This window comes from Pistacia vera, unplaced genomic scaffold (assembly GCF_008641045.1).
Source record: "Pistacia vera cultivar Batoury unplaced genomic scaffold, PisVer_v2 Contig36, whole genome shotgun sequence".
Classification (NCBI taxonomy): Eukaryota; Viridiplantae; Streptophyta; class Magnoliopsida; order Sapindales; family Anacardiaceae; genus Pistacia; species Pistacia vera.
The window spans coordinates 662,588-687,826 of NW_022196179.1; the positions used below are offsets into that span (position 1 = coordinate 662,588).

The 25,239-nt window shown below is 35.7% G+C and overlaps 2 protein-coding genes and 1 non-coding gene across 3 annotated transcripts; 1 reads left to right on the forward strand and 2 right to left on the reverse strand.

Annotated features, from left to right (window-relative positions):
- Positions 1 to 274: 274 nt before the first annotated feature.
- LOC116139957 (disease resistance response protein 206-like) lies at positions 275 to 1,009 on the reverse strand. Its single transcript, XM_031425602.1, has one exon. The coding sequence runs from the start codon at positions 943 to 945 to the stop codon at positions 388 to 390; it is 558 nt and encodes a 185-aa protein (XP_031281462.1). The 5' UTR covers positions 946 to 1,009; the 3' UTR covers positions 275 to 387.
- A 6,362-nt stretch (positions 1,010 to 7,371) lies between these two features.
- Positions 7,372 to 7,477, forward strand: LOC116139981. Its single transcript, XR_004129538.1, has one exon. It is a non-coding gene; the product is annotated as a small nucleolar RNA R71 (small nucleolar RNA).
- A 15,867-nt stretch (positions 7,478 to 23,344) lies between these two features.
- Positions 23,345 to 24,006, reverse strand: LOC116139970 (disease resistance response protein 206-like). Its single transcript, XM_031425619.1, has one exon. It carries the CDS (start codon positions 23,982 to 23,984, stop codon positions 23,424 to 23,426), a length of 561 nt encoding a protein of 186 aa, XP_031281479.1. The 5' UTR covers positions 23,985 to 24,006; the 3' UTR covers positions 23,345 to 23,423.
- Positions 24,007 to 25,239: the final 1,233 nt, after the last annotated feature.

The window sequence follows — 25,239 nt, forward strand, 5'->3', positions numbered from 1 at the left end:
CCGCGTGGGCATGCCATCTAGTTCTTGCATATATTTAAAGCCACTTCTATAGAGTCATCTCTGATAAGATTCTTGGTGGAGACCGCGAATAATTATATACATGTAGTAAATACCAAAGTTATGACAATACCTATCCCAATATTTAAGGTTTTGTTTTGTTTTGTTTTCTTTATGCCCACATAAAACTGATAGAGACACAATTCATAAAATAAAGAACAACTTGTAAATTATAATGGAATTATATATTTATCAACTCAAATTTCATTAATCTGTGAATTGGAGCCAATACATTATTTTTTATGAAATACATTAATAATAAATAATAATACATTATTTTTTATTCTTATGCTTGATCATGGTTTGTTTGAATTAAAAAGGGCAAAGAAATCACCAGCATTCATACAAACTGATATTAACGCGAACCCTAAAATATACTTCCCCCTCAAAGGCATCAGTCATGAAAGTGGCAATACCTCTAGCCATGAAGAAGTCACCAGTTCCTCCAATCACTGGAATATCCCTAGTCTTTTCCAAGAATGGATCAGCCCCAGCAAAGGTTACAATACCCTTGTGCTCCGTAGAATTGAACAAAAAAGAGAAACCAAACCAAGTACTAAAGGTTTGTTTCCCGTCGTATAAATAAAGCCCTTGTGCACGTCCAACTGGGGTTGAATGCAGATTGTTGTCTAAGGTTATAGGGTCATCGAACACAATTATGTCGCCAAAATGGTTTTGTTCAGCTAAGATAGTTTTGTTGCCCCAAGCCGGTGCAGCTACAATTGCTGAAGTTGCGTTCTCCGCGTTCTGTCCATTGTAAAGTATGTCATGAAAGTAGACCACAAGCGTTTTACAAGGCTTGCGTGATTTCTTTTTTTGAGTGGCTGAAGAGGTCGAGACGATCAACAGGAGACAGAAGAGAAGTGAAATGAGTTTGGTAGATCCCATTTCTTGTTTTCAGCTAACTATATATGTGAAAGAAATGCAAGAAATGTATGGTTTGAGGATAGCTGCTCTGGTGTCGATATATTTATACTGTTGTGAAGTTATTGGCTCTCCACGACTCCTTCATTATCTCCTTGACTGGGTCCACTTCTTTCTGATCTACATGTTAGACTGGATATATTCTATGCAAGCTGTATTTGGAAGATTTTAAAGTCAATTCCTTGCAAATGGAGTTGACTAATTTAAGTTGCAGAATTATCTAATGCTAGTACGCCAATTGGAAGAGAGTCCATTTTCCTTCTCGAATGGTGGCATGAATTAGTAATTTAGTATAAATAGCTTGCAATTTTTTTTTTTCGAAATTTGATTATTTAATAATTAAATAATTTGGCTATATTTAAATTCAATTCAAAATCGTAAGGGATACTAAAATTGTATCGATCGGCGGACCAGTAATTTTTTATTTGATGCCTCAAAACCGCAGATATATAATGGCATAATGAGATTGCATTCTAGCCTGTAAAAAAGAATTTTATTATTATTAGCTTTTTTTTTCCGTTGTTATTCTCTAGAAATCACTATATATTTATAAGGAGTTTATATCTGCACTCTTTCCTTTGACTCATTATTATCTAATCATACCTAACACATGGATTTGATTATTTATATAAGAAATTTGTATCTAAAATATGAATAATGATATAATACATCTAACATGATCACCCACGATTTCATAACTATAGCTGATTTTTCTTCGAAAGATTAATTGCAACATAAAATACAACCATGCATGCATGTACACTGACTCGGAAAATAGAGTGTCCTTTGAATAATTAATAATGGCCATTTGCCAGCTCGATTTCAACCAAAGTTATGGAAATATTATTGTTGCCAAACTAGATAGAATAATTAACTAAGATAAGAGATGAAGAATTCAAATTATGAGTGTGAAAGGAATACTGAATAGTGAATACGATGTATCCCTTTTTTAAATATTAGGTAGAACAAAAAAAATATATGTAAATAAAATAACACATAATTTAGCATAGAACGAAGAAAGATATAAGCACAAAAACTCAAAAAAATTAATCCTTTTCTCATCTCTTCCATTCCAAGGAAAAAAAACAAATGAAACAGATATATAATGGCATAACGAGATTGCATTCCAGCCTATTTTACATAAGCCAGCAATAAATTAGAGGCTATTTAATTTACTTGAAAGTTTTCAAACCTATACCAATTACTTAATAATGTTGTTCATTTAATCATGTAAAAAAACTTTGGTAGAATTTGTTTACTCTTTCATTAATAAGTTTGTTCGATAAATATATGTAATGCTATGCTTTATATTTATTTAATTATATTTTATCTTATTATAATGTATCATATATAATGTGATTCTTTTTATAAAAATTACATATATGACATAGTTTTAGTAATAACATAGCACGGATTTACTGTTCTTGTCACCAAAGGCAAAAACATAACCATAACATTATGAACAACTTAATTTGCATAAACTAAATGGTGGTACATACAGAATTCTACTAATTTTAAATTACATATAAGGCCGTATCAATTTATTATTAGTGCTAACTAGTCCGTGAATTTAATTCCATTTTATCTCAACATATGATCATCATAAATATTTCTTTAATATGTAAAGAAAAAGCTTTAGATTTGTGATGGATATGATTATAAATTAGTATTCTATATCTGTCATACTGGCTATAGCCGCCTGATGAAATTCTTGAATATATACTCATGACAGAAAAAGGTTTCAAGCTTCAACTCAAGCAACGGTTTATAAGAAGCACACTACCTTTCTTCTCTGCTCAAATATGATCTTCATGACTCTGGAAATGCAACTTGTAGAATCAACTTGCACTATGTTAAAACAACTTGCCGAGCAACTTGCATTTTGTTAAAGCAACTTGTTAACCAACTTGCATGCAGTAGAGAGAGCATAATCTTCCTGTTATGATCGAATGGTGAAGAATGAATAGCCTTTGTGTTTGTTTGTATTAGAATGAATGGTGCAGATATAAGTTGACAAGAATTTGTACTCTACCTTCAAGTATATAAGTCATAATAGTGCCATTGTAGCATTCATTCAAAACGATAAAATAAACACAACAATTTCCAGATTTTTTTCTGCTCTGTTTTTTTTTTTTTTTTTTTTTTCTCATGGTATCAAAGCTATTGACATATGTCAATGGCAGATCCTAAAACACCTCTCACCTCCATCCTTAACACAGAAGGAAAGGTAATGAATTCGGCTTCCGTCTCAACACTAAACAACACTCTACCTACCATCACTGTGAAGTTAGGAGAACGAAACTATGCTTACTGGAAGTCACAAGTTCTTCCTGTGCTGAAAGCTTACAAGCTAGAACGCTTTGTTACAGGTGATAAACCTTGTCCTCCTACCTTTACTATCTCTGAAACTGATGAATCAAAACAGGTTGTTAATCAATAACAGTTAGTATGGAAAATGATTGATCAATTGTTATTTAGCTGGTTGATATCTTCCATTTCAGAAACTATGTACAGACATGTTGCTAATTGTGAAACAGCATTTGATATATGGTACACCTTAGAGATGAATTTTCTTACAGATTCTAAGGCTAGAATCTTACACTTAAGGAATCAATTACAAACGACTAGGAAAGATAGCTCTAGTATAAATGATTATGTGCTTAGAATGAAAGAAATTGCAGATTCTTTGAGCACCAATGGTGTGGTTGTAACTGATGAAGAGTTGCTTTTATACATTCTTGATGGACTTGGAACTGAATATGATACAATGTTAGCCACTTTAATTGCTAGGAGTAGTGAAGTATCATTACAGGAAGCACAATTCCTATTACATAAACACGAAATGAGACTGGAGAAACAACACTCTGCCTATATAGGCTTTCATGAAGCTGTTGCCTTCTTGGCAAACAAATAGCCTTCCAACTCTTAACTGACCACGTCAATGTTGAACAACTCAGGACAACAAACAAATCAACCTATACACCCTCACTCCCAAAGTCAACATGAACCTAAACACTCCTACCTAACTACTCAAAGTTTTCAACCTTATAATCCAAATTTTGGCAGAGGTAGAGGAAGAGGTCGAAACTTTTACAAACTTAGACTATTTTGTCAATTGTGTGGGAAGAATGGACACATGGCTTTACAATGCTATCATCGCTTTGACACTTCCTTTCAAGGAAATCAGAACCACCGACCACAATTTGGAACAGAGTATAATACCTCACAACAACATACTCAATCCACAACTCCTGCACAAGTGTTCTTTGCAAACACTCAGCCTGGTTACTCGAATTACTTTCCAAGTCAATTTTACTAGACTTCTTCACCTATGGCATATCAGTAGCAACTCTTTCAGAATAACACTCCAGTAAGCTCTCCTTTTTCTAGACCAAATCTGTCACAGCAGCACTGTGGACACTCAGGAGAAAGTGAGTTGAAAAAGCAGACTGCAATAGCTTGGCCAAATTAGATAGCAACTCCTCTAACAGTTTTGGATCCGAATTGGTTTATTGACTTAGGTGCCACTCATTATATAACACCTAATCTTCAAAATCTCTTAATCAAAAAACAATACACTGGAACTGAATCTCTACAAGTTGGGAATGGGCAGTGCCTTGGCATCTCCCATACAGGTTTGACAATCTTACCTTCCTCTTGTATGAACAAATCTATTCAGCTTAAAAACATACAATGTGTTCCACATGTGACTAAGAACCTGCTGAGCATTTCTAAAATTACAAGAGATAATAACGTGCTAGTTGAGTTCTCTGCTGATGATTGTGTTATAGAGGACAAGACTTCTTAGGTTGTGCTTCTTAAAGGATCCTTACACAATGGTTTGTACCAACTCGACGTCTCAAGTGGAAATGGGGCTTGACAACAACAAAGATCTACCTTGTTACAGTCTTCTCATTTACAACAATCACAAGCTAAAACCTCTTTTTCTGGACTTTCATGCTTATATAATTACACTAGACATCAAGACTTCGGTGATGTACCCGCCACAGAAGGAAATAAAGGCCAAGCTCTAGCATCTGTTAGTGAAGGAGATTTATGGCATAGGAGATTAGGCCATCCTCATGTCTTTGTCTTTAACTCCCTTGTACAAACGTTGAATGTAAAGGACAATATCAATAAAGTTCAGTTTTGCGAAGCTTGTCAATATGGCAAGCTTCACCAAAACTCATTTCCTTAATCAAATTCTCAAGCAAGTATGTTTCATTCCATTGTTGCCTTTTAATTTTGTCAAAACAAAGAAACTTGCAGTGTACCTCATCGGAAACACACATCACATGTTAAATTTATGAATTTAGAGAAACAAACACAACATCAAAATTATTTACACTAAACGGAAAAATATTAAACATACTTGAAAATTAACACCTGCAAAAATAACACACTAATCAATAAAAGGAAAAAAAAAAAAAAAAAGCTTGGGTGCCTCCCAAAAGCGTTTGGTTAAAGTCGTAAGCTTGACTTTTCATTTTCTTCAATTCAGATCATCTAGGAGAATCCAAGCCCTCATATCCTTAATTTCTCCATTCAAATGGGGCTTTAATCGTTGTTCATCTACCATCTCAAAGTCAACCTCCATAGTCCTAGAGTTGACTAAACAATTCTCTAGGGGTGAACTATGCTATTTTTCTTCTAATTTTTTATTCACTATGTTATCAAGGACACTAATCTCAAAGCATGTGTCAAAGTCGGATGGACGCTTTTTAGCATCAAAAACATTAAACTCTACTTGCTTATCTTCTACCCTTAAGATTAATTTCCCTTGATGAACATCTATCAATGCTCTACCCATTGCTAGAAAAAGTTGTCCTAGGATTAAAGGCATTTCCCGATCTTCCTCCATGTCTATTACTATAAAGTCTACTGGGAAAATCAGTTTATCTACCTTAATCAAGACGTCTTCTACCACCCCCCTTAGGATATGTTATTGATCGATTTGCCAATTGGAGAGAAACGGTGGTTGGCCTCACTTCTCCCAATCCAAGTTTCCTGTAAATAGAATATGACATCAAATTTATACTTGCCTCTAAATCACATAAGACTTTATCAAAATAACAACTACCAATAATACAAGGGATAATAAAACTCCTTGGATCTCGTAGTTTAGGTGGTAGTTTCTTTTGAATCAGTGCGTTGTATTCCTCTGTTAACATGACCTTCTTGTGTTCCTCGAATTTTCTCTTATGCTTGAGGATCTCCTTCAAAAACTTTGCATATTTCGGCATCTGTTCTAACATATCAACAAAATGAATATTAATATGAAAACTTCGAAACATATCAATAAACTTACCAAATTGCTTGTCAAGCTTCTGATTCTTCAAACGTTGTGGGTACGGAAGGTTTGCATGGCTCAAACAAAGTTTCTGTTTAGATTCACACTCGCTGCGGCCACCACTTTCCTCGCCGTGTCGATAGGTTAGAGCTTCTGATGATTTGGGAGCTGATTCACGATCGCTACAGCCACCTGGATCATCGCCACGACGATCATCCTTCATGCCGATGATCTTCTCCAAATTTGCACCCTCGCCGCAACGACAACTTTTCTCCTCACGACGATCATTCTTCTGCTCTTCGTTCAGAGCTTTCTCTTGTTCTTGCTGTCGTTTATCGTCCTCTGAATTTTCCAAGGTTCTTCCACTCCTCAAGGTGATTGCATGGGCTTGTTCCTTGGGATTCTTCTCTGTATCACTCGGCAAAACTCTTTGAACTCTTCCCACTAATATGTTATGGATTTGCCCAATTTAAGTCTCAAGGTTTCTAATCAAGACTGATTGATTTTGGGCAAGGATTTAAGTCTTTTCAAACCTCTTGCTTGTCTCTTCAGTGAACTTGGTAAGCACATTCTCCAAGTTAGATTTTGGCTCTTGAGCTTGAAAAACAGGAGGTTGTTTATGCTCGTTGTTGTTGCTCCATGAGAAGTTTGGGTGCTTCCTCCATGTCAGATTGTATGTGTTGGAACATGGATTCCCTTGCCCCCTTTGGAAATTATTGACATAATTAGCTTGTTCAGGCTGAGCAAACGGATTCCTTTCTTGACAATCCTTGGATGAATGATTTCTTGCATAGAGTTCACATGTTAGAGAATATGATTCAATTGCATTTATTTTTAATAAATTACCTAATTGCTTCTAGATGTTTGAAAGTTGAGCAGCCAATGCGGTGTAATCGTCAACTTCATGCACTCCTGCTGATTTCCTTATTGAAGTTCTCTCTGAAGTCCTCTTATAGTTATTGTTCGCCATCACTTCAATCAGATTGTATACTTCCTCTAGTGTTTTATTGTTCAAGGTTCCTCCACTTGCAGCATCTATCATGGCTTGAATAGTTGGCAGCGACCCTTGGTAGAATGTTTGCACTTGTGACCAGATTGGTAAACCATGGTGAGGACACCTCCATAAGAGATCCTTATACTTTTCCCATGCTTCATACAATGACTCCAAGTCTTGTTGTTAGAATTGGTAATCTCACTCCTCAGCTTGGCAGACTTAGCAGGTGGAAAATATTTAGTGAGGAATGTTTGAGCTAACTCGTTCCATGTCTTGATGCTCCCAGATGGCAGAAAAATCAACCGAGCCTTAGCTTTATCCCGAAGAGAGAACGGGAAAAGCCTTAGCCTAACTGCATCATCGGATACTCCATTATGCTTGAATGTGTCGCATAACTCCAGAAAATTGGTGATATGCAAGTTGCAATCATCATTAGGTAACCCAGCGAATTGGACCGACTACTGAATCATTTGAATAATTGCTGGCTTGATCTCAAAATTATTCGCTTGAACTGGTGGTCTCCTGATGCTAGAATAGCACCCATCAATAGTAAGACTAGAGTCGTCCTTCAATGCTCTTTGAACCACTACTACTCCACCAGTTGCATTGCCTCCTATGATATCCTCATTCTCATTCTCCTGATTTTCCACATTGGGATTTATAATTCCCCTATTAGCCATTAATTTTTTTTAAGCTAGCTTGCCTCTTTTCTTTCCTCAACTGTTTAGTCGTTCTTTCGATTTCATAATCAAAGGGTTTAAGATCACCACCACCTTTTTAACGTAAGCTCTCCTAGATCTAAATAAAAGAAACAAACACAACAAAATAAAATAAAAATTAATTTCTAAGCAAAAATAAAACAAATCAAATTAGCAACTAAATATTTCGTATTGATATTGGTAACAAAAAATAGTTCCCCGGCAACGCGCCAAAAACATGACAAGCTATTCGCAAGTGTACGAAATCATGCAAGTAATAAAGATCGAATAAATGAGTGTTGAATCCCAAGAGAACTACCTACATAGTACCAAACTAGTCTATTTTATTACTATTTGATGAAACAAAATTTTAAGAATGAATTTAATGAAAAATAAAACAAACTAAAAACAAACCAAAAGCATAATTTTATTAATACTTTGGTAAAAAGATCAATGTGACTAAACCTAGGGCACAGATTTCACAACAATTTAATCCTATGCATTGACAATTATTGCTAACCTAATTAAGCTTATTCTAAAGGCCAAACTCCTAAATATTTCACTTTCTCTCGAACAATTAGCGAATTAACCCTTAAGTAACAACTCAAAATATCTCTAAGTTGGATTTAGAAGCTAAGAGATCATTAAGTTTTATGGAATTTACCAGAGCCTCACAACCTATCTCTAGTGTTTGCTCAATCTATGGTTTTATTACCTTAGACTAATCAGGTTTCATCTCTCGATCTCAACCTAACCCATAAAATCATTCAATTCTCAGGCCCTTAAGAATTGAGGGAATTACACATAATAATAAAACTTAGAATTGATGCTCAATTTAAAATCAACAACAATAACATCAACACACATTCATAAATTGGGCTACATCTTTAGCCCTAGAAAAGAAATTTAGTTCACAATTAAAGCAATAAAAAAAACCATTGTATTAACAAACATGAGTTCAAGAAAGAAAAATAGAAAAACTTCTCTAATTGGCATACGAGAATTGCAAGAAAGAATTAAATGCCTTCAACCATTCAGATTCAGACTAGGAAAATACAATAACCCAAACAGGCCCATGATCCATCGCTGCGGTGATTAGAAACGGTCGCTGCGGTGATCATTCTTTCTGTCCCACGAGTCTAGAATCTTTAGAATTTGGCAAATTCATCAACACTAACTTTGTAGCTCTCTAAATAAGCTTTCCAACACCACAAGAATTATCGAAAAACAATTTCTACAGCTCAAGTTATGATCGAAATATCGAAGCATGCTCATCTTGACGGATTTCCAGGTTTTACGTCATATCTTCAACGTGTCACAACTTTCTCGTTTCAACTCTGATTCTTGCACCGTTTGTTCCTACTCGTCATGAATTCTGTCAAAATAATTCTTCTTCATTCAAATATCATTTTTAACCTGAAAATACTCGAAATACACTCATGATCCCATAAAAGGTATTTATGAAATAATTAACTCAAATTTCACATTAAAAACACATTTTTCCACAAATAATCCAATTAAATCACTAAAAAAATATGTATTTTCAAGCTCTTATCAATAATGCATTCAGAATTATAGTTTTTATTTGATCCTCCTATCACTTCAGGTTGATAATTAATTATGGCTATATTTAGTCCATGTTAAAACCTTTTCAATCATTCAAAATCGTAAGGGATTCCGAAATTAATGGAAAAATAAAAATGAAAATGAACTCGATCGATATCGATATCTCTTAACAGGCAAATTAATGAATGAATAAATTAATGATAGCTAGGGTAAGAAATAACATGTGTACAAGCTTTTGAAAAGAAAGCTAGCTTGAGTACATAGTCTAGCAAGAGCTGTGGGCCGGTGGTCACCGAAATTTGTGGTGGTGGTCAAAATCATTATATCCAATATCGATCCATGCCTTCCTTGAAATAAAAATGTTTTGCATAGATATTGTATATATCAATCGGCTGGCTAGCAATTTTTGTTTGGTGCCTCAAAGCCACAGGTAATGTCGTAATGGCATAATAAGCTAGAGTCCATTCCAACCTATATATTTTACATAAGCAGAATCCTCGACCTTAAAAATAAAGGAAACTTCACTTTATCATGGGAAATAACTTTGGTAGAATTGGTTTACTGTGTCCTTGTATTGATAAATTTGTTTAATGTGTTATGTGTTTATTTAATTAAATTCTTTTTTATTCTAACCATTTATAGCTACCATAATGTGATTTGTTGAAGTATTTGTTAAAGTGAAGACTAAAACGACATCACTTTGAGGCTTAAATGAAATGCTACATTTTGAGACAACATGAGTTGAATTCTGGCCATTGAACAAGTTCAGATCCAATCGTTGAGAATTGTCAAAGGAGTCAACGGTATATAAGTGGATGAATAGTTGAAATCAGGGTTGTGCAATTTAGGTTTTTCTCTTCGAAAGGTTCATATTGTTCTCTGTTAGGGTTTACACAAATTTTGGGAAATCATTGTAACTTAGGTAGATTGGTTAAGTGTTTAGTCAATCAGGAGAGTCTTTTGCTCTTGTGCTTTGAGGATTCCTGGTGAGTTTCCTTAGGGTTAGTTATTGAGTGATTTTCATGTAGATCAGTGGGGGTGTGATCTTGGTTTGTACTGGTTATTGTTTGAATCTTGTTCTAATAATAGTGCTGTGAGCTTTCCCATTTCTAGAGCTCAACGTGGATGTAGCTTATCCAATTAGGATAAGTGAACCACGGTAAAACTTGTGTTGTGTGTTGGTTTGATTTCTTTTGATTGTGTGATCTGTTGGTTGAATTGTGTTTATTGGTTTGTTACAACAATGGTATTAGAGCTAATAGACGTTAGAATTGATTGATTTGTTGATTCACCGGTGATCTAACATTTTTTGGAAGAACTAAGGTTTGTCAAGATTTAGGGCCTTTTCAAATTGGGTCTTTCCTTGGTGATCTAGAGTCCTAGGGTTAAGATTCAAGTCATCAAATCGTCAATTAAGGAAGTTCTTTGAAGATTTAGGTTCGTGTCTTAGCAAATCGTTCAAGAATCCATTCATTAATTCTGTCTAGGGTTTCAATTAGGGTTTCTTGAAACAAAGTCAATTTTTAAACACAAATATGACAACCACACGATTGGAAATCACTCAGTACGATGGAAAGATTGATTTCAAGAGTTGGAAGAAGAAGATGAAGGCGTTACTTTCTCACAACAAGGTGGGGATTGCCCCGGAAAAGGACGCATCCAAATGGCCAGAAGAGAAACTAAAGAAGAAGGATGAGATCAATGAGGAAGCATACAATCTCATAGTGATGAATCTATCAGACAATGTCCTACGAAAGGTAGATGGGCTAGAAACTCCTCTAGCCTTATGGGGTAAACTCGAAACCTTTTACTCTTTATAGTCTGCACCCAATCTAGCTTTTTTAAAGGGTGCCCTATTTTCATACAAAATTGATATGCTAAGTCGATTGAGGACAACCTAGATGAGTTTTTAAAAATGACTCTAATCCTTAAAGGGATTGATCAGGAACTAGCGAACACAGCTTAGTAATGATCTTATTAAATTCATTAACTGAAGAATACATAGTAGTAAGGAATGCTCTTCAGTATTCAGGGACTGTGCCTAGTTTAGACTTGATGGTTGTAGGACTCAAAGCTAGGGAACTAGAGCTAAAGGTCCAGAAAAGATCAGGTAGCAATCTGTTTGTAAGAAGTAGGCCAGAATCTAGTTAAGCAGGAAAGACTAACCAGTATCAGCAGGGGTCTAAGAACAAGAAAAAATGGAAGTGTAATAATAAAACAAAATCAGACACTAAGAAGTGTTTCTTCTGTAACAAACTTGGTCATATCAAGAGGAACTATTCTGATTGGCTAAAGAAACAAAAACAGGGAAACACTGAAAGTAACTTAGCCTCTAGCAAGAACGAACTGGATGAGCCTGAGGTCTTGACAGTGTGAACATCTGACACTACTAAGGAATGTGTCTTGGACTCAGGCTGTTCCTTTCATATGAGTCCAAAGAACAACTGGTTTCAGAACTTAGAATCAAATGAAACTGAGATAGTCTATATGGGTAACAATCAGGCTTGTAGGGTTAAAGGAATAGGAAGTGTAACCCTTAAACTAACTTATGTAAAACTTGTAAAATTAACCAAGGTTAGGTATATTTCTGATTTAAATAGGAATCTCATCTCTTTCAGGACCCTAGATGAGGCTGGATGTTCCTATAAGGCTAGCAATGGATGCTTGTATGTGTATAAAAATCAGAACCTGGTTCTTAGAGGGGAAAAGAGAAATGGTCTCTATATACTATGTGGATATTTTCATCTTGAAGGCTTCAATACTATTTTGCCTTCTACTAACAGACTGTAACTGAAAAATGGCACCTTACGTTGGGGCATATGAGGTAGAAGGGTATGAACATCCTTAGTAGTTAGGGGGGTTTAGCAGGGACACTATCTGCAAGCTAGAATTCTGTGAAAACTGTATGTTAGGAAAACAATGCAGACTGAGTTTCTCAAAGGGAACTCACCTAGCCACAAATTGCCTAGAATACTTACACTCTAACCTCTAGGGACCTGAAAGAATTAAATCCTATGGTGGAAACAGTTACTTCTTATCCATAGTTGATGATTACAGCAGAAAAGTTTGGACATTCCTCCTAAAGACCAAAGTTCAAGCTTTGACAAAGTTTAGGGAGTGGAAAGTACTAGTAGAAAACCAAATAGGAAAGCAAGTAAAGGCCTTAAGAACTGACAATGGGCTTGAATTCTACAACACTGAGTTTGATAGCTTTTGTAGAGAACATGACATTCTAAGGCATAGAAGTCTAGCTAGGACCCCTCAATAGAATAGGGTGGCATAAAGGATGAATAGAACCTTACTAGAAAAGGTTAGGTGCCTTTTATTTACCTTAGGGTTACCAAACACATTTTGGGGGGAAGCTATATCTACGACATCCTACCTTGTAAATAGAAGCCCTTCCACTGCCATTAATAGGAAATGCCCCAAAGAGATCTGGTCTAGAAGAAGACCAGACTTTAAGTCACCTAAGAATATTTGGGTGTGCTGCTTATGCACATACTGTGGGAGGGAAACTTGAGCCTAGGTCCACCAAATGCATATTCCTGGGTTACCAAGAAGGCACAAAAGGGTACAGATTATGGGATAGGGAGACTCCAGGGGTAAAGATCATAGTAAGCTGAGATGTAGTGGTATGCTATCGTAGGTAACCAAGATTAAAAACCTTCCTAACCTAACTACTGAACTGTAAATAGGGTAAGCAAGAGTCGATCCCACGAAGAGTGTCTAGCCGAATTTTCTATGATGTGAATAAGGCTGGGGGGGTTTTGAGTAAAACAGAAAACAATCTTAGCCAAAAACAAAAACAAAAACAATTCAATTCGAAATCAGTTAATATAATGAATCTTGGTCTCCGTCAACATCCACCATCGAAATCTTACAACTGATCATTGATGCAAAATTAAATCAATTCATACCCTGAATATTCACCGTTGGAATTATTTTCCTATCTCTCCTTAATTGTAATTAATTAGGAAACAAGCGTTCTTAATTAATCTTACCATTAAACAACCCTAGACAAGCCCTAAAGATTTAACCTAATAGCAGCCTTAAGAATTAGAGAAATCGATGAAGCTAAACAACACAAACACAAGCGGTTGTATTTAATTTAGTTGAATGTTCTTCTTAAGATTACTAATTCCTAACCCAGCAAATTATTAACCCTAATTGCTTCACAAGTTAGAGGGATCAAACAATTACGGATTTGATATCAAACTTAGCAGTAGATTACAACAAATAATACACTCGTAGGCCTCCTAGTAATTAAATGCATCAATCATGAAGATATGCATAGAATAACATTCAATACTCAAACACGAAAATTGAACACTAAAATAAAATAGATCAGATCTCACAGTTGGTTGATTCTGAGGTCTCCGTTTCTGACGACCAAGTTACAAAAGTTTTAGCCGCTCATGGCCATAATCAAAACTCAAAAAGAAAGAAAAATTCCAGAGAAGAGAAGAGAGAGGTGTGGTCCCCATCAAAAACCCTAATCCCATCCCTTTTACAAAAATCCAGTTCCAGTATTTGAATCCCACTAAATCTCCTAAAAGAAATATTCTAATATCCTAAAATAACATTAATCCTAATTTGATTCTAATTAATTGAAAATAAGATATAATCCTAAAATAAAATAGGAAAGTGGTGATTCTGAGCTGTAACTTGCGTGCCACATGTCCTCAAATCTTCCAATAATAAACTGCCAATTGATTTGCATGACAAGGCAGAATGCTCCAGGACGTCCAGTGCAGATGTGTCAACTTCAAGCTCGATTACAACCTTGATGCAGTGAGTATCTCTCAAAACTCAAAACATGAAAGTTGTAGATATATTTCTTAGTGCAACAGCATTTTGAATCATTTCAATTGGAGCTCGGATGAGAGAGTTATGCCTAGATTACGAAACAACGTCGAAACTGTCCGAATTCACTTAATTAGTTCCGTTTTGCAATTAACGCCTCCATTTGCATCCTAAATCAAAATAGAATAATAATGAGTACATTTAGGCAACAAATACGTATAAAAGACTAAACCAGTAGGGGGGTAAATATGACATTTTGCATTCCCATCAAATTCCCCCAACATTAGCTTTTGCACGTCCTGGGCAAACTAATTCAAACAAACGCTACACTCAAGTCATTACAAGAACACCATATCTCAAGTATATCAAGAACATCAACATTATACATAAGCAACAATATGTAATCCATGCAATTATCATACTAACTTAGGAAGAGCAAAATAAAATAAAACAGAGTTAATGACATTCATCTCTCTTCATCATCTTCCACAATTATCTTATCAGTCAATGCAAACAAGGGAACTAATCACAAACCAATATGTACAACTCCCCTCTCAACTTTCTTCAACTATTTCTCTTTACTACAAACTGGGTAGAAACTAAGGATACAATTTTTTTTTTTCTTTTTTCTTTTTTTTTTCTTTCTGTTTTGAAAAAGAATGAGTGCATTTTATGCTCCATCTCATTTCATGGTTGTGTTTATGAGTGAGTGCGTTTTACGCTCCATCTCGACTCACCACATACCTTTCTTTTCTTTTCCTAATTGCTAAACCCAAATTTAGGACTAGCTTAAGAGAAACAATTTTTTTTTTTTTTTTTTAAGGATTGTTTACATTCCTCAATCATGCTTCGTCACTAAGTTCACACAACTTCTCAAGACATATTGTTTCAAACTACAAAGATTCAAATATGATTAACTCTATTTTATGAAATATTGCTAACATCCTAAGTCAAGGAATATGCTCAACAACAAAGTCAAGTTACTATTTCATGCATCACTAGATGTTCAAAGACATGACTTAAAGCATAAACCTTCCTAAAAAAAATGCGGGGGAATTTCGTTTAAGGTGTACGTGGCGTTGTTATACCAGAGGTTGCCAAGTACTGCTAGACAGTTTTTAAGGCGGGTTCTGGTTTCCAGCCGGTATACCCTTAAACTAGGAAGATTTTTTTTTTTTTTTTTTTTAACGTAACTTAAAACACAACCTAAACAAAACCTAAATCCCCTCCCCCACACTTAAAGCTTACATTGTCCCTAATGTAAGATGAAAAGCAAAGAAAAGGCAAAAATAACCAAAATTTAAATGCAAGAAAAAAAAAAAAACTCCCCTTGGGTTGCCTCCCAAGCAGCGCCTTTGTTTATTATCGTTGGCTCGACTCAAGGTTTTTCCTCTTGCGATGCACTAAGTAACATTCTTCCATCTCCAAGGAACACGTTCTTGAGGTAACTAGGGAGAGGCTTCAAATCTGGAACGGGGGCCTGCAAAACAGAAGGTAAAGGCCTCTCGTTAGAAATTGGTAATGCAATATAAGGAATGTTACTCGACTGCTGCTGTAACTTTGGAGAATCATTCAATGCTGTAACAGTTTCCTGCAAATCAGTACTCAAAGCTAACTCCTCATTCTCTTCCTCAAGATGCTTACTAATGGCAACTCCCATTCCATCTTTTCCATCAATTTCAAAAACTTCCTGTGCTAAAGAATCAACCACATCAATAGAATAAACATGATCATCATCATCATCATCATCATCAGGATATTTCATGGCATCATAAATATTAAACTTGACAAGTTCACCATCAAATTCCATGGTAAGTATGCCACTGTGAACATCTATCTTAGTCTTGGATGTCTTTAAGAAAGGTCTTCCTAACAAAATAGAAGCGGATTGATCTCCATTTTCCATATCAAGCACATAGAAATCAGCAGGGAAAACTAAGTTATTAACTTTTACCAAAACATCCTCAACTACACCCTTAGGATAAGCATTAGATCCATCAGCTAATTGAATTACAACACCAGTTTTATTCAAAAGTCCAAGTTTCAAAAAAGCATATATAGAGTATGGCATGACATTTATAAAAGCTCTTAAGTCTATCATGGGCTTCTTAAACCTAGTGTTACCTATCATACATGGGATAGTAAACATACCTAGATCCTTGCACTTCGCTGGAAGTTTTCTCTAAATCACTGCAGAAACATTCTCTCCTACTCTCTCCTTGTCACACCCCTTTAGTTTCTGTTTCCTCTTAAGTGTGCACAATTCTTTCAAGAATTTAGCATAGCAAGGTACTTGTTTAATAGCATCTAAGAGTGGAATATTTACCTCGCATCTACAAAAAGTCTCATATATATCTCTGTTTTGCTCATCTCTTCTAGATTATGCTAAAGCTTAAGGAAAAGGTGGTACCGGTTTATAATCAGACAGAGGCAGAAACTTACGCTTAGGAACACCATTGTCATTGGGAATGTTGTTGTCTAAAACTGCATCTTTCTCCTTTTCTTCCTTTGACGATGCAGGGGCTGCCTTTATTGGAATCTCAACCTCTTTACCACTTGTCAAAATGATCGCACTTACATTTTCTCTTGGATTGACCACCATTTGAGAATGTAATTTCCCTGAACTTTGCGCCTCCAGCTTACTGATTGCGGTTGCCATCTACATTATCTGATTCTCCAAACTTTGAACACTGGCCCTTGTCTCCTGTTGAAACTGCAAAGTATTAGTGGCAAGAGACTTAACAATATCTTCTAAAGACATACCAGAATTAGAAGTTTGGCCCGGTTGTTGTCTAGGGGAATATGGCTACTGGTATTGCTGGTAATTTGGGCGGTTTTGAGGGTGGTGCTGATTCACTTGTGGATTCCCATAGCCAAGATTAGGGTGATCCCTCCATCCAAGGTTATATGTGCTCGAATAAGGATCATACTTCCTTTGCGGTTGTCCAGGAAAACCACCTGCTGCATTCACTTGCTCAACAAGCTCCTCTTGAAGAGTTGGGCACATATCAGTTGGATGCCCTACTATCGAACAAATCCCACAAGTCTTCACTGTTTGCATATTACCTATAGCCATTTGACGAACAAGAGAAATTAGACTCGAGATTTGTTGTTCTAGGGAAGAAATATTTACCTCATTATCATGCCTAAATGGAAGGTCAAGCCTACTGCCAAACTGTTGAGAATTGGCCGCCATATTTGCAATCAAGTTCCTCGCGGCCTCAGGGGTCTTATCCACCAAAGCTCCTCCACTTGCAGCATCAATCATGCTCCTATCAGTGTATGTAAGGCCCTTATAGAAGTACTGGATGAGTAGCTGCTCACTAATTTGATGATGGGGGCAGCTTGCACACAATTTCTTAAAGCGTTCCCAGTATTCATGTAGGGACTCTCCGTTATGCTGCCTTACACCACAAATTTCTTTCCGGATGTTGGCTGCCCTCGAAGCTAGAAAATATTTCTCCAAAAATAATCTCTTCATCTCGTTCCATGTGGTTATAGTTCCGGAGGGTAGATAATAAAGCCAATCCTTAGCCGAATCCTTCAAAGAAAACAGGAAAGCTCTTAATTTAATTTGCTCCTTGGTCACCCCCGTAGGTTTCATACTCTTGCAAACCACATGAAGCTCCTTTAGATGCTTGTGAGGATCTTCACCTGTAAGACCTTGAAAAGTGGGCAAGAGATGTATTAGTCCAAATTTTAATTCAAAAGCATTAGTAGCATCTAAAATAGGAAACGTTATGCATAAAGGTGCTTGATTCAAATCAGGAGCAGCAAGCTCTTTCAAAGTCTGATTTCTAGCCATGACGTCCTCCTCTTCTAAATCAGCGTTGCTAGTAAATTGGGAATCAAAAGCCAAATTGCTTTCCTCAGAATTTCTCCGAGCTTTCTTCCTTAACCTACGCAAAGTGCTCTCAATTTCTGGATCGAATGTTAAATCACCAAGATGAGAGGACCTGGTCATACAAAAAAAAACCTCATAAAAGAATTAGAATAAATGACAAAAAATGAAAACTAACTAGAAATTTAAAAATAAAATAAAATAAAATGGCTAGAAACACGAAAACACCAAAAACCCTATCAAAACATTCGAATTTGGCCTCAAGAGGGTGGGGCTAGAAATTCTAGTTTTGCTCAGAATGTCGTTTTCTTCGAAACGGGTACTCGCAGCACTCCTAACTCAACCAAAATTTTCCTTATGAATAGTACTACTGTTCATCTGAAACAGTACTACTGTTCACAATTTCTCTTTTTTTTCTGCAAAATAAAAAAATAACAAAAACGCAATAAAAAAAATCACAAAAACACGAAAAAATCTACTAGAATCACTCCCCGGAAACGACGCCAAAATCTGGTATGCTGTCGTAGGCAACCAAGATTAAAAACTTTCCTAACCTAACTACTGAACTGTAAATAGGGTAAGCAAGAGTCGATCCCACGAAGAGTGTCTAGCCAAATTTTCTATGATGTGAATAAGGTTGGGGGGGTTTTAAGTAAAACAGAAAACAATCTTAGCCAAAAACAAAAACAAAAACAATTCAATTCAAAATCAATTAATATAACGAATCTTGGTCTCCGTCAACATCCACCATCGGAATCTTACAACTGATCATTGATGCAAAATTAAATCAATTCATACCCTGAATAGTCACGTTGGAATTATTTTCCTATCTCTCCTTAATTGTAATTAATTAGGAAACAAGCGTTCTTAATTAATCTTACCATTAAACAACCCTAGACAAGCGCTAAAGATTTAATCTAATGGCAGTCTTAAGAATTAGAGAAATCAATGAAGCTAAACAACACAAACACAAGCGGTTGTATTTAATTTAGTTGAATGTTCTTCTTAAGATTACTAATTCCTGACGCAGCAAATTATTAACCCTAATTGCTTCACAAGTTAGAGGGATCAAACAATTACGGATTTGATATCAAACTTAGCAGCAGATTGCAACAAATAATACACTAGTAGGCCTCCTAGTAATTAAATGCATCAATCATGAAGATATGCACAGTATAACATTAAATACTCAAACACGAAAATTGAACACTAAAATAAAATAGATTAGATCTCACAGTTGGTTGATTCCAAGGTCTCCGTTTCCGATGACCAAGTTACAAAACTTTTAGCTGCTCATGGCCATAATCAAAACTCAAAAAGAAAGAAAAATTCCAGAGAAGAGAATAGAGAGGCGTGGTTCCCCTCAAAACCCTAATCTCATCCCTTTTTACAAAAATCCAGTTCCAGTATTTGAATCCCACTAAATCTCCTAAAAGAAATATTCTAATATCCTAAAATAACATTAATCCTAATTTGATTCTAATTAATTTAAAATAAGATAAAATCCTAAAATAAAATAGGAAAGTGGTGATTCTGAGCTGTAACTTGCGTGCCACATGTCCTCAAATCTTCCAATAATAAACTGCCGAATTGATTTTCATGACAAGGCAGAATGCTCCAGGACGTCCAATGCAGATGTGTCAACTTCAAGCTCAATTACAACCTTGATGCAGTGAGTATCTCTCCAAACTCAAAACATGAAAGTTGTAGATATATTTCTTAGCGTTCCACAGATTTTGAGTCATCTCAATTGGAGCTCGGATGAGAGAGTTATGCCCAGATTACGAAACAACGTCGAAACTGTCTGAATTCACTTAATTAGTTCCGTTTTGCAATTAACGCCTCCATTTGCATCCTAAATCAAAATAGAATAATAATGAGTACATTTAGGCAACAAATACGTATAAAAGACTAAATATTAAGGGGGGTAAATATGACATTTTGCATTCCCATCATGTAGTGTTCAATGAGAGTGAATTCCCTTGTAAAAGATTTACCACTGATCAAGGAATCATCAAACACACTGAAACATCTCCCAGCCCTATAGGTAGTACACAAATTAAGGTGGAGCCTCAGACACAGTAGGTTAACCCTACTCAATCTGATTCAAACCCTCAAACTGAAGCTAAAATAGAACACCTTGAACCTGGACAACCAGAAATCCTAGAACATCAACTAGTTGATCTACAACAGTACCAACTTGCAAGGGACAGAACCAAGAGAGAGGTAAGGCCACCTACACGTTATTCTTATGCTGAAATAATTTTTACTGCCTTGCTTGCAGGTACAGAAGTCCAAATAACAGAACCTGAAACATATGATGAGGCTATGAAGTCTAAAGACAAAGACAAGTGGGAAGCAGCAATGAGGGAGGAGATGCACTCACTAGAGGTAAACAAAACCTGGTCTTTGGTACCCAAACCCAAAGACTAGAAACTGATTCAATGTAAGTGGCTTTATAAACTAAAAGATGGCATTTCTATTTATGATCCCCCCTAGATATAAAGCCAGGCTGGTTGCCAAAGATTATACCCAAAGAGAGGGAATAGACTTCAATGAAGTCTTTTCCCAGTGGTGAAATACAAAACCATCAGACTTATGCTTTCCATTGCTGCTCACCAAAACTTAGAATTAGAACAGCTAGATCTAACCACTGTATTTCTTCATGGAAATTTAGATGAGCAAATTTATATGTGTCAGCCTATAGGATTCATTGACTATATGGTGCCAAAGCATGTATGCTTGTTACATAAGTCTCTATATGGCCTCAAACAAGCCCCTAGGCAATGGTACAAAAGATTTGATACCTTTATAGTGGGCCTGGGGTTTAGGAGAAGCAGATATGACAGCTGCTTCTACTTTGACTTGGATAAAAATTGCCAATTTACCTCCTGTTGTATGTTGATGATGTGTTATTAATTAGTAGATCCAAGTCTAGAATACAAGATCTGAAGAAGAAACTGAGCTTAGAATTTGACATGAAAGACCTAGGAAATGCTAAGAAAATTCTAGGAATGGTGATATCTAGAGATAGGAGAAATAATTGTCTAAAACTTGAACAGAATGCTTACTTGCAGAAATTGGTAAATAAGTTTGGTATGACTGACTCAAAACCAATCTCCATGCCCTTAGCAAATCATTTTATGCTTAGTAAAGACCAATTTCCCAAAACTGAAGCTGAGATAATAAAGATGAATGATATCCCTTACTCAAATGTAATTGGCTCTATAATGTATGCGATGATAAGCACTATACCTGATCTGTCTTTTGCTATATCTCTACTTAGCATATTTATGGCCAACCCTGGTAATGAGCATTGGATTGCCCTGAAATGGGTTTTTAGATACATTAACAGCTCATTAAATGTTTGTTTAAAGTACTGCAAGAACACTACTATGCTTGATCTTGTTGGGTTTGTAGATTCAGATTTTGCAGGTGATAAAGACACCAGAAAATCCACAACTGCTTATTGTTTCACACTTGGTGGAAGCTGCATATGCTGGAAATCACAATTGCAGCCCATAGTAGCACTTTCATCAAGAGAGGCCGAATACATAGCCATTGCTGATGTGTTTAAGGAGGCTGTGTGGCTACAAGGAATGATGTCAGAAGCAAACCTAATTGGTGGGAAGGTTACAATCTACTTAGACAGCCAGAGTGCAATACATCTGAGTAAAAACCCAGTCTATCATGAAAGGACCAAGCATGTAGACGTGAGATTTCATTTTGTGAGAGACTTGGTTGCCCAAGGAGTAGTTGAGTTGAAAAAAGTACCCACTGAAGAAAATCCAGCCGATACGGAAACAAAGATCATCACACCAACAAAATTCAAGCACTGCTTAAAGTTGTTGTCAATGGAGTAAACCAACATAATTTGGAGCTATGAGGGATATGGCTTAGAGCACACTGCACTACTGGGTGTTTCAAGTCTTCAAGGTGGAGATTGTTGAAGTGAAGACTAAAACGACATCACTTTAAGGCTTAAATGAAACGTTGCGTTTTGAGACAACATAAGTTGAATCCTGGGCATTGAACAAGTTCAGATCCAACGGCTGAGAATTTTCAAAGGAGTCAACGGTATATAAGTGGATGAATAGTTGAAATCAGGGTTGCGCAATTTGGGTTTTTCTCTTCGAAAGGTTCATATTGTTCTCTGTTAGGGTTTACACAAATTCTGGGAAATCATTGGAACTTGGGTAGATTGGTTAAGTGTTTAGTCAATCAAGAGAGTCTTTTGCTCTTGTGATTTGAGGATTCCTTGTGAGTTTCCTTAGGGTTAGTTACTGAGTGATTTTCGTGTAGATCAGTGAGGGTGTGATCTTGATTTGTACTGGTTACTGTTTGAATCTTGTTCTAATAGTAGTGTCATGAGCTCTCCCATTTCCGGAGCTCAACGTAGACGTAGCTTATCCAATCTGGATAAGTAAACTACGATAAAACATATGTTGTGTGTTGGTTTGATTTCTTGTGATTTTGTGATCTGTTGGTTGAATTGTGTTTATTGGTTTGTTACAACATGATTCTTTTACAAGTAAATTACATAAATGATAAAATTGTAATAATATTATTATGGCATGTTTTACTATAACTTTTTTAGTCTTCATAAAAATTCTATCTTAATTATTATTATTATTATAGAATATCTCTTTATAATTATTATCAACGATAAAAGTTACACCATTGGAAACAAGTCAACAACTTTCTTAGTGTAAACCAGATGTGGTACATGTAGAATTCTACTGATCTGCTATCAGTTCCAATTGGTCCATTAAATTTCATTAATTATATCTCACTATATATAAAATCTTCATATAAATTAAGAAAATGCTTAGGATCTTTATTGACTACGAGTATTAATGTCTAAAAATTTTATTCAAAGCCATTTCTGTAGATTCAGCCCTGATAGGGATCGAGTGTGGGTGTAAGCTAAATAATTATATTGATTGAGCAAAGTTAAGGAGCTAGGTAGCCCAATATTTAAAGTTTGGTTTTCTCTTCTTTATCCCCACTTGGAACTAGTACTTCTACCGAAACTGATAAGAGACACAATTCACAGAATAAAGAACAACTTGTAGATTGTAATGCAATTATATATTTATAAATCGAATTTGATTAATTTCCGAATTGAAGCCAAAGTGAAGAATTAGTATAAGCAAAATGGACGAGCTCAATTATATGAAGTTTCATTGATGTAACTTCTCAACATGAAACAAGAAAAACTTAGAATTAAAAAGGGGGCAGGCAAACAGATCACCAGCATTCATACAGTTTAATATCAACGCAAAGCCTAAAATATACTTCTCCCTCGAATGCATCAGTCATCAGAGTGGCAATTCCTCTAGCCATGAAGAAGTCACCAGTTCCTCCAATCACCGAAATATCCCTAGTCTTATTCATCAATGGATCAGCCCCGGCAAAGTTTATGCTACCCTTATGCCCAGTAGAATTGAACACAAATGAGAAACCAAGCCAAGATGTAAAAATATCCTTCTTGTCATATAAATAAAACCCTTGTGCACGTCCAACTGGGGTCGAATGCAGATTGTTGTCTAAGGTAATTGGGTCATCGAACACGACCACGTTGCCGAAATGGCTTTGTCCCGCTAAGATAGTCGTGTTGCCCCAAGCTGGTGCACCTACAATGGCTGAAGTTGCATTCTCTGCGTTCTTACCATTGTAAAGTATGTCATGGAAATAAAACACTAGCCTTTTACAAGGGTTACGAGCCCTAATTTTTTTGGTGGGTTCAACGGAGGATAATGAGAGTATGATGATGAGAAAGAGAGATGTTATGAGCCTTTTAGCTTCCATTGCTAGAAAGAGAAAAAGAATGAAATAGTGTAACAATTGGTGTGAGGCAATGGGGAATTTTATCACAAAATTAATACACTTATATAGGATTCCTCGAATTGTGGTTGCTAAAACTTTAACATAAGATCAATAACTTTATAAAGCTTGGCTTTTAAGGCATATTATTGGCGAAGGGGTAGCCCTACATTGAATTAAGAACTATATATTATGTATTGAACCAACTTTTTTTCAGCTGTTTGCTTCATCTCTACTCTACGACTAGGCTAAGGATTTCCTGTAATGAAGATTACGTAACACAACTAAATGTTCTCAGAGTTAGTTAAGAGTCCTTAATTAACTCTTTGTTTTTTGGTAGGTTTCATGGATTAAATAATTAGAAAGTATCATCCAAACCTGAAGCTTTTAGTTTCATTTTGTCAATGATCATTTGCAGATTCAAAACCCTTTTGGATATGGATAATAATGCTTGCACAGTGTTGCTATCAGAGGAATTTTCCTGATATAATATCATTTATTAAATAAAATTTTGATGTAAGGATATAATCATAATGGAAATCTTTTAGGGGAATTTACTTTGAGTACACGTTTTTCTCATTAAATTTTCTTTCTATTTCTAGTCTAGCTACACCCCATTATTGCCGATCCATTTTTTCCGCATAATATTATGTCCTACTTTTTATAATTAACAATGAAACAACATTAGAAAGGTGAATCATGATTAACTAACTTGAGCATTAACTTGCTGTGCGGTAAATCCCTGAAACATGGCTTTACACCGTGTGTCATTATTTTTAGGTTAACTTTATTTATAAGTTTGTCATTATAATAGTATAGAAACATGCTTTTTACTCAAATAAGAAATCTGATCTTATTCATACTTAGTAAACTGTACTTGCATAGCAAAAACATAGAAAACAATACAAGAACAGTAGAAGTAAGATTTACATTGAGCATCCGAAACATTTTAAAAATCATTTTCCCGTGTTGTTGTTTGATCTACTATTTGTTCATCAATCCAGCATCGAAGTTATGAATTTTATACAAAATCCTATGTAGAATTCCATCAAGGATCTTACGCACTTCTCGTTGGCGCAAATGACAACATCAACATATAACTAATAATATATTTTGTTTTCAGCAGTATTAATGGGCAATCCATACCTTATTTTTACAAAGGTCCAATCAGATTCTAAAAATTCTCGAGCTGGATATCATGATTTTTCCCCATATCCACCTAAAATATTACGGAAGCCAT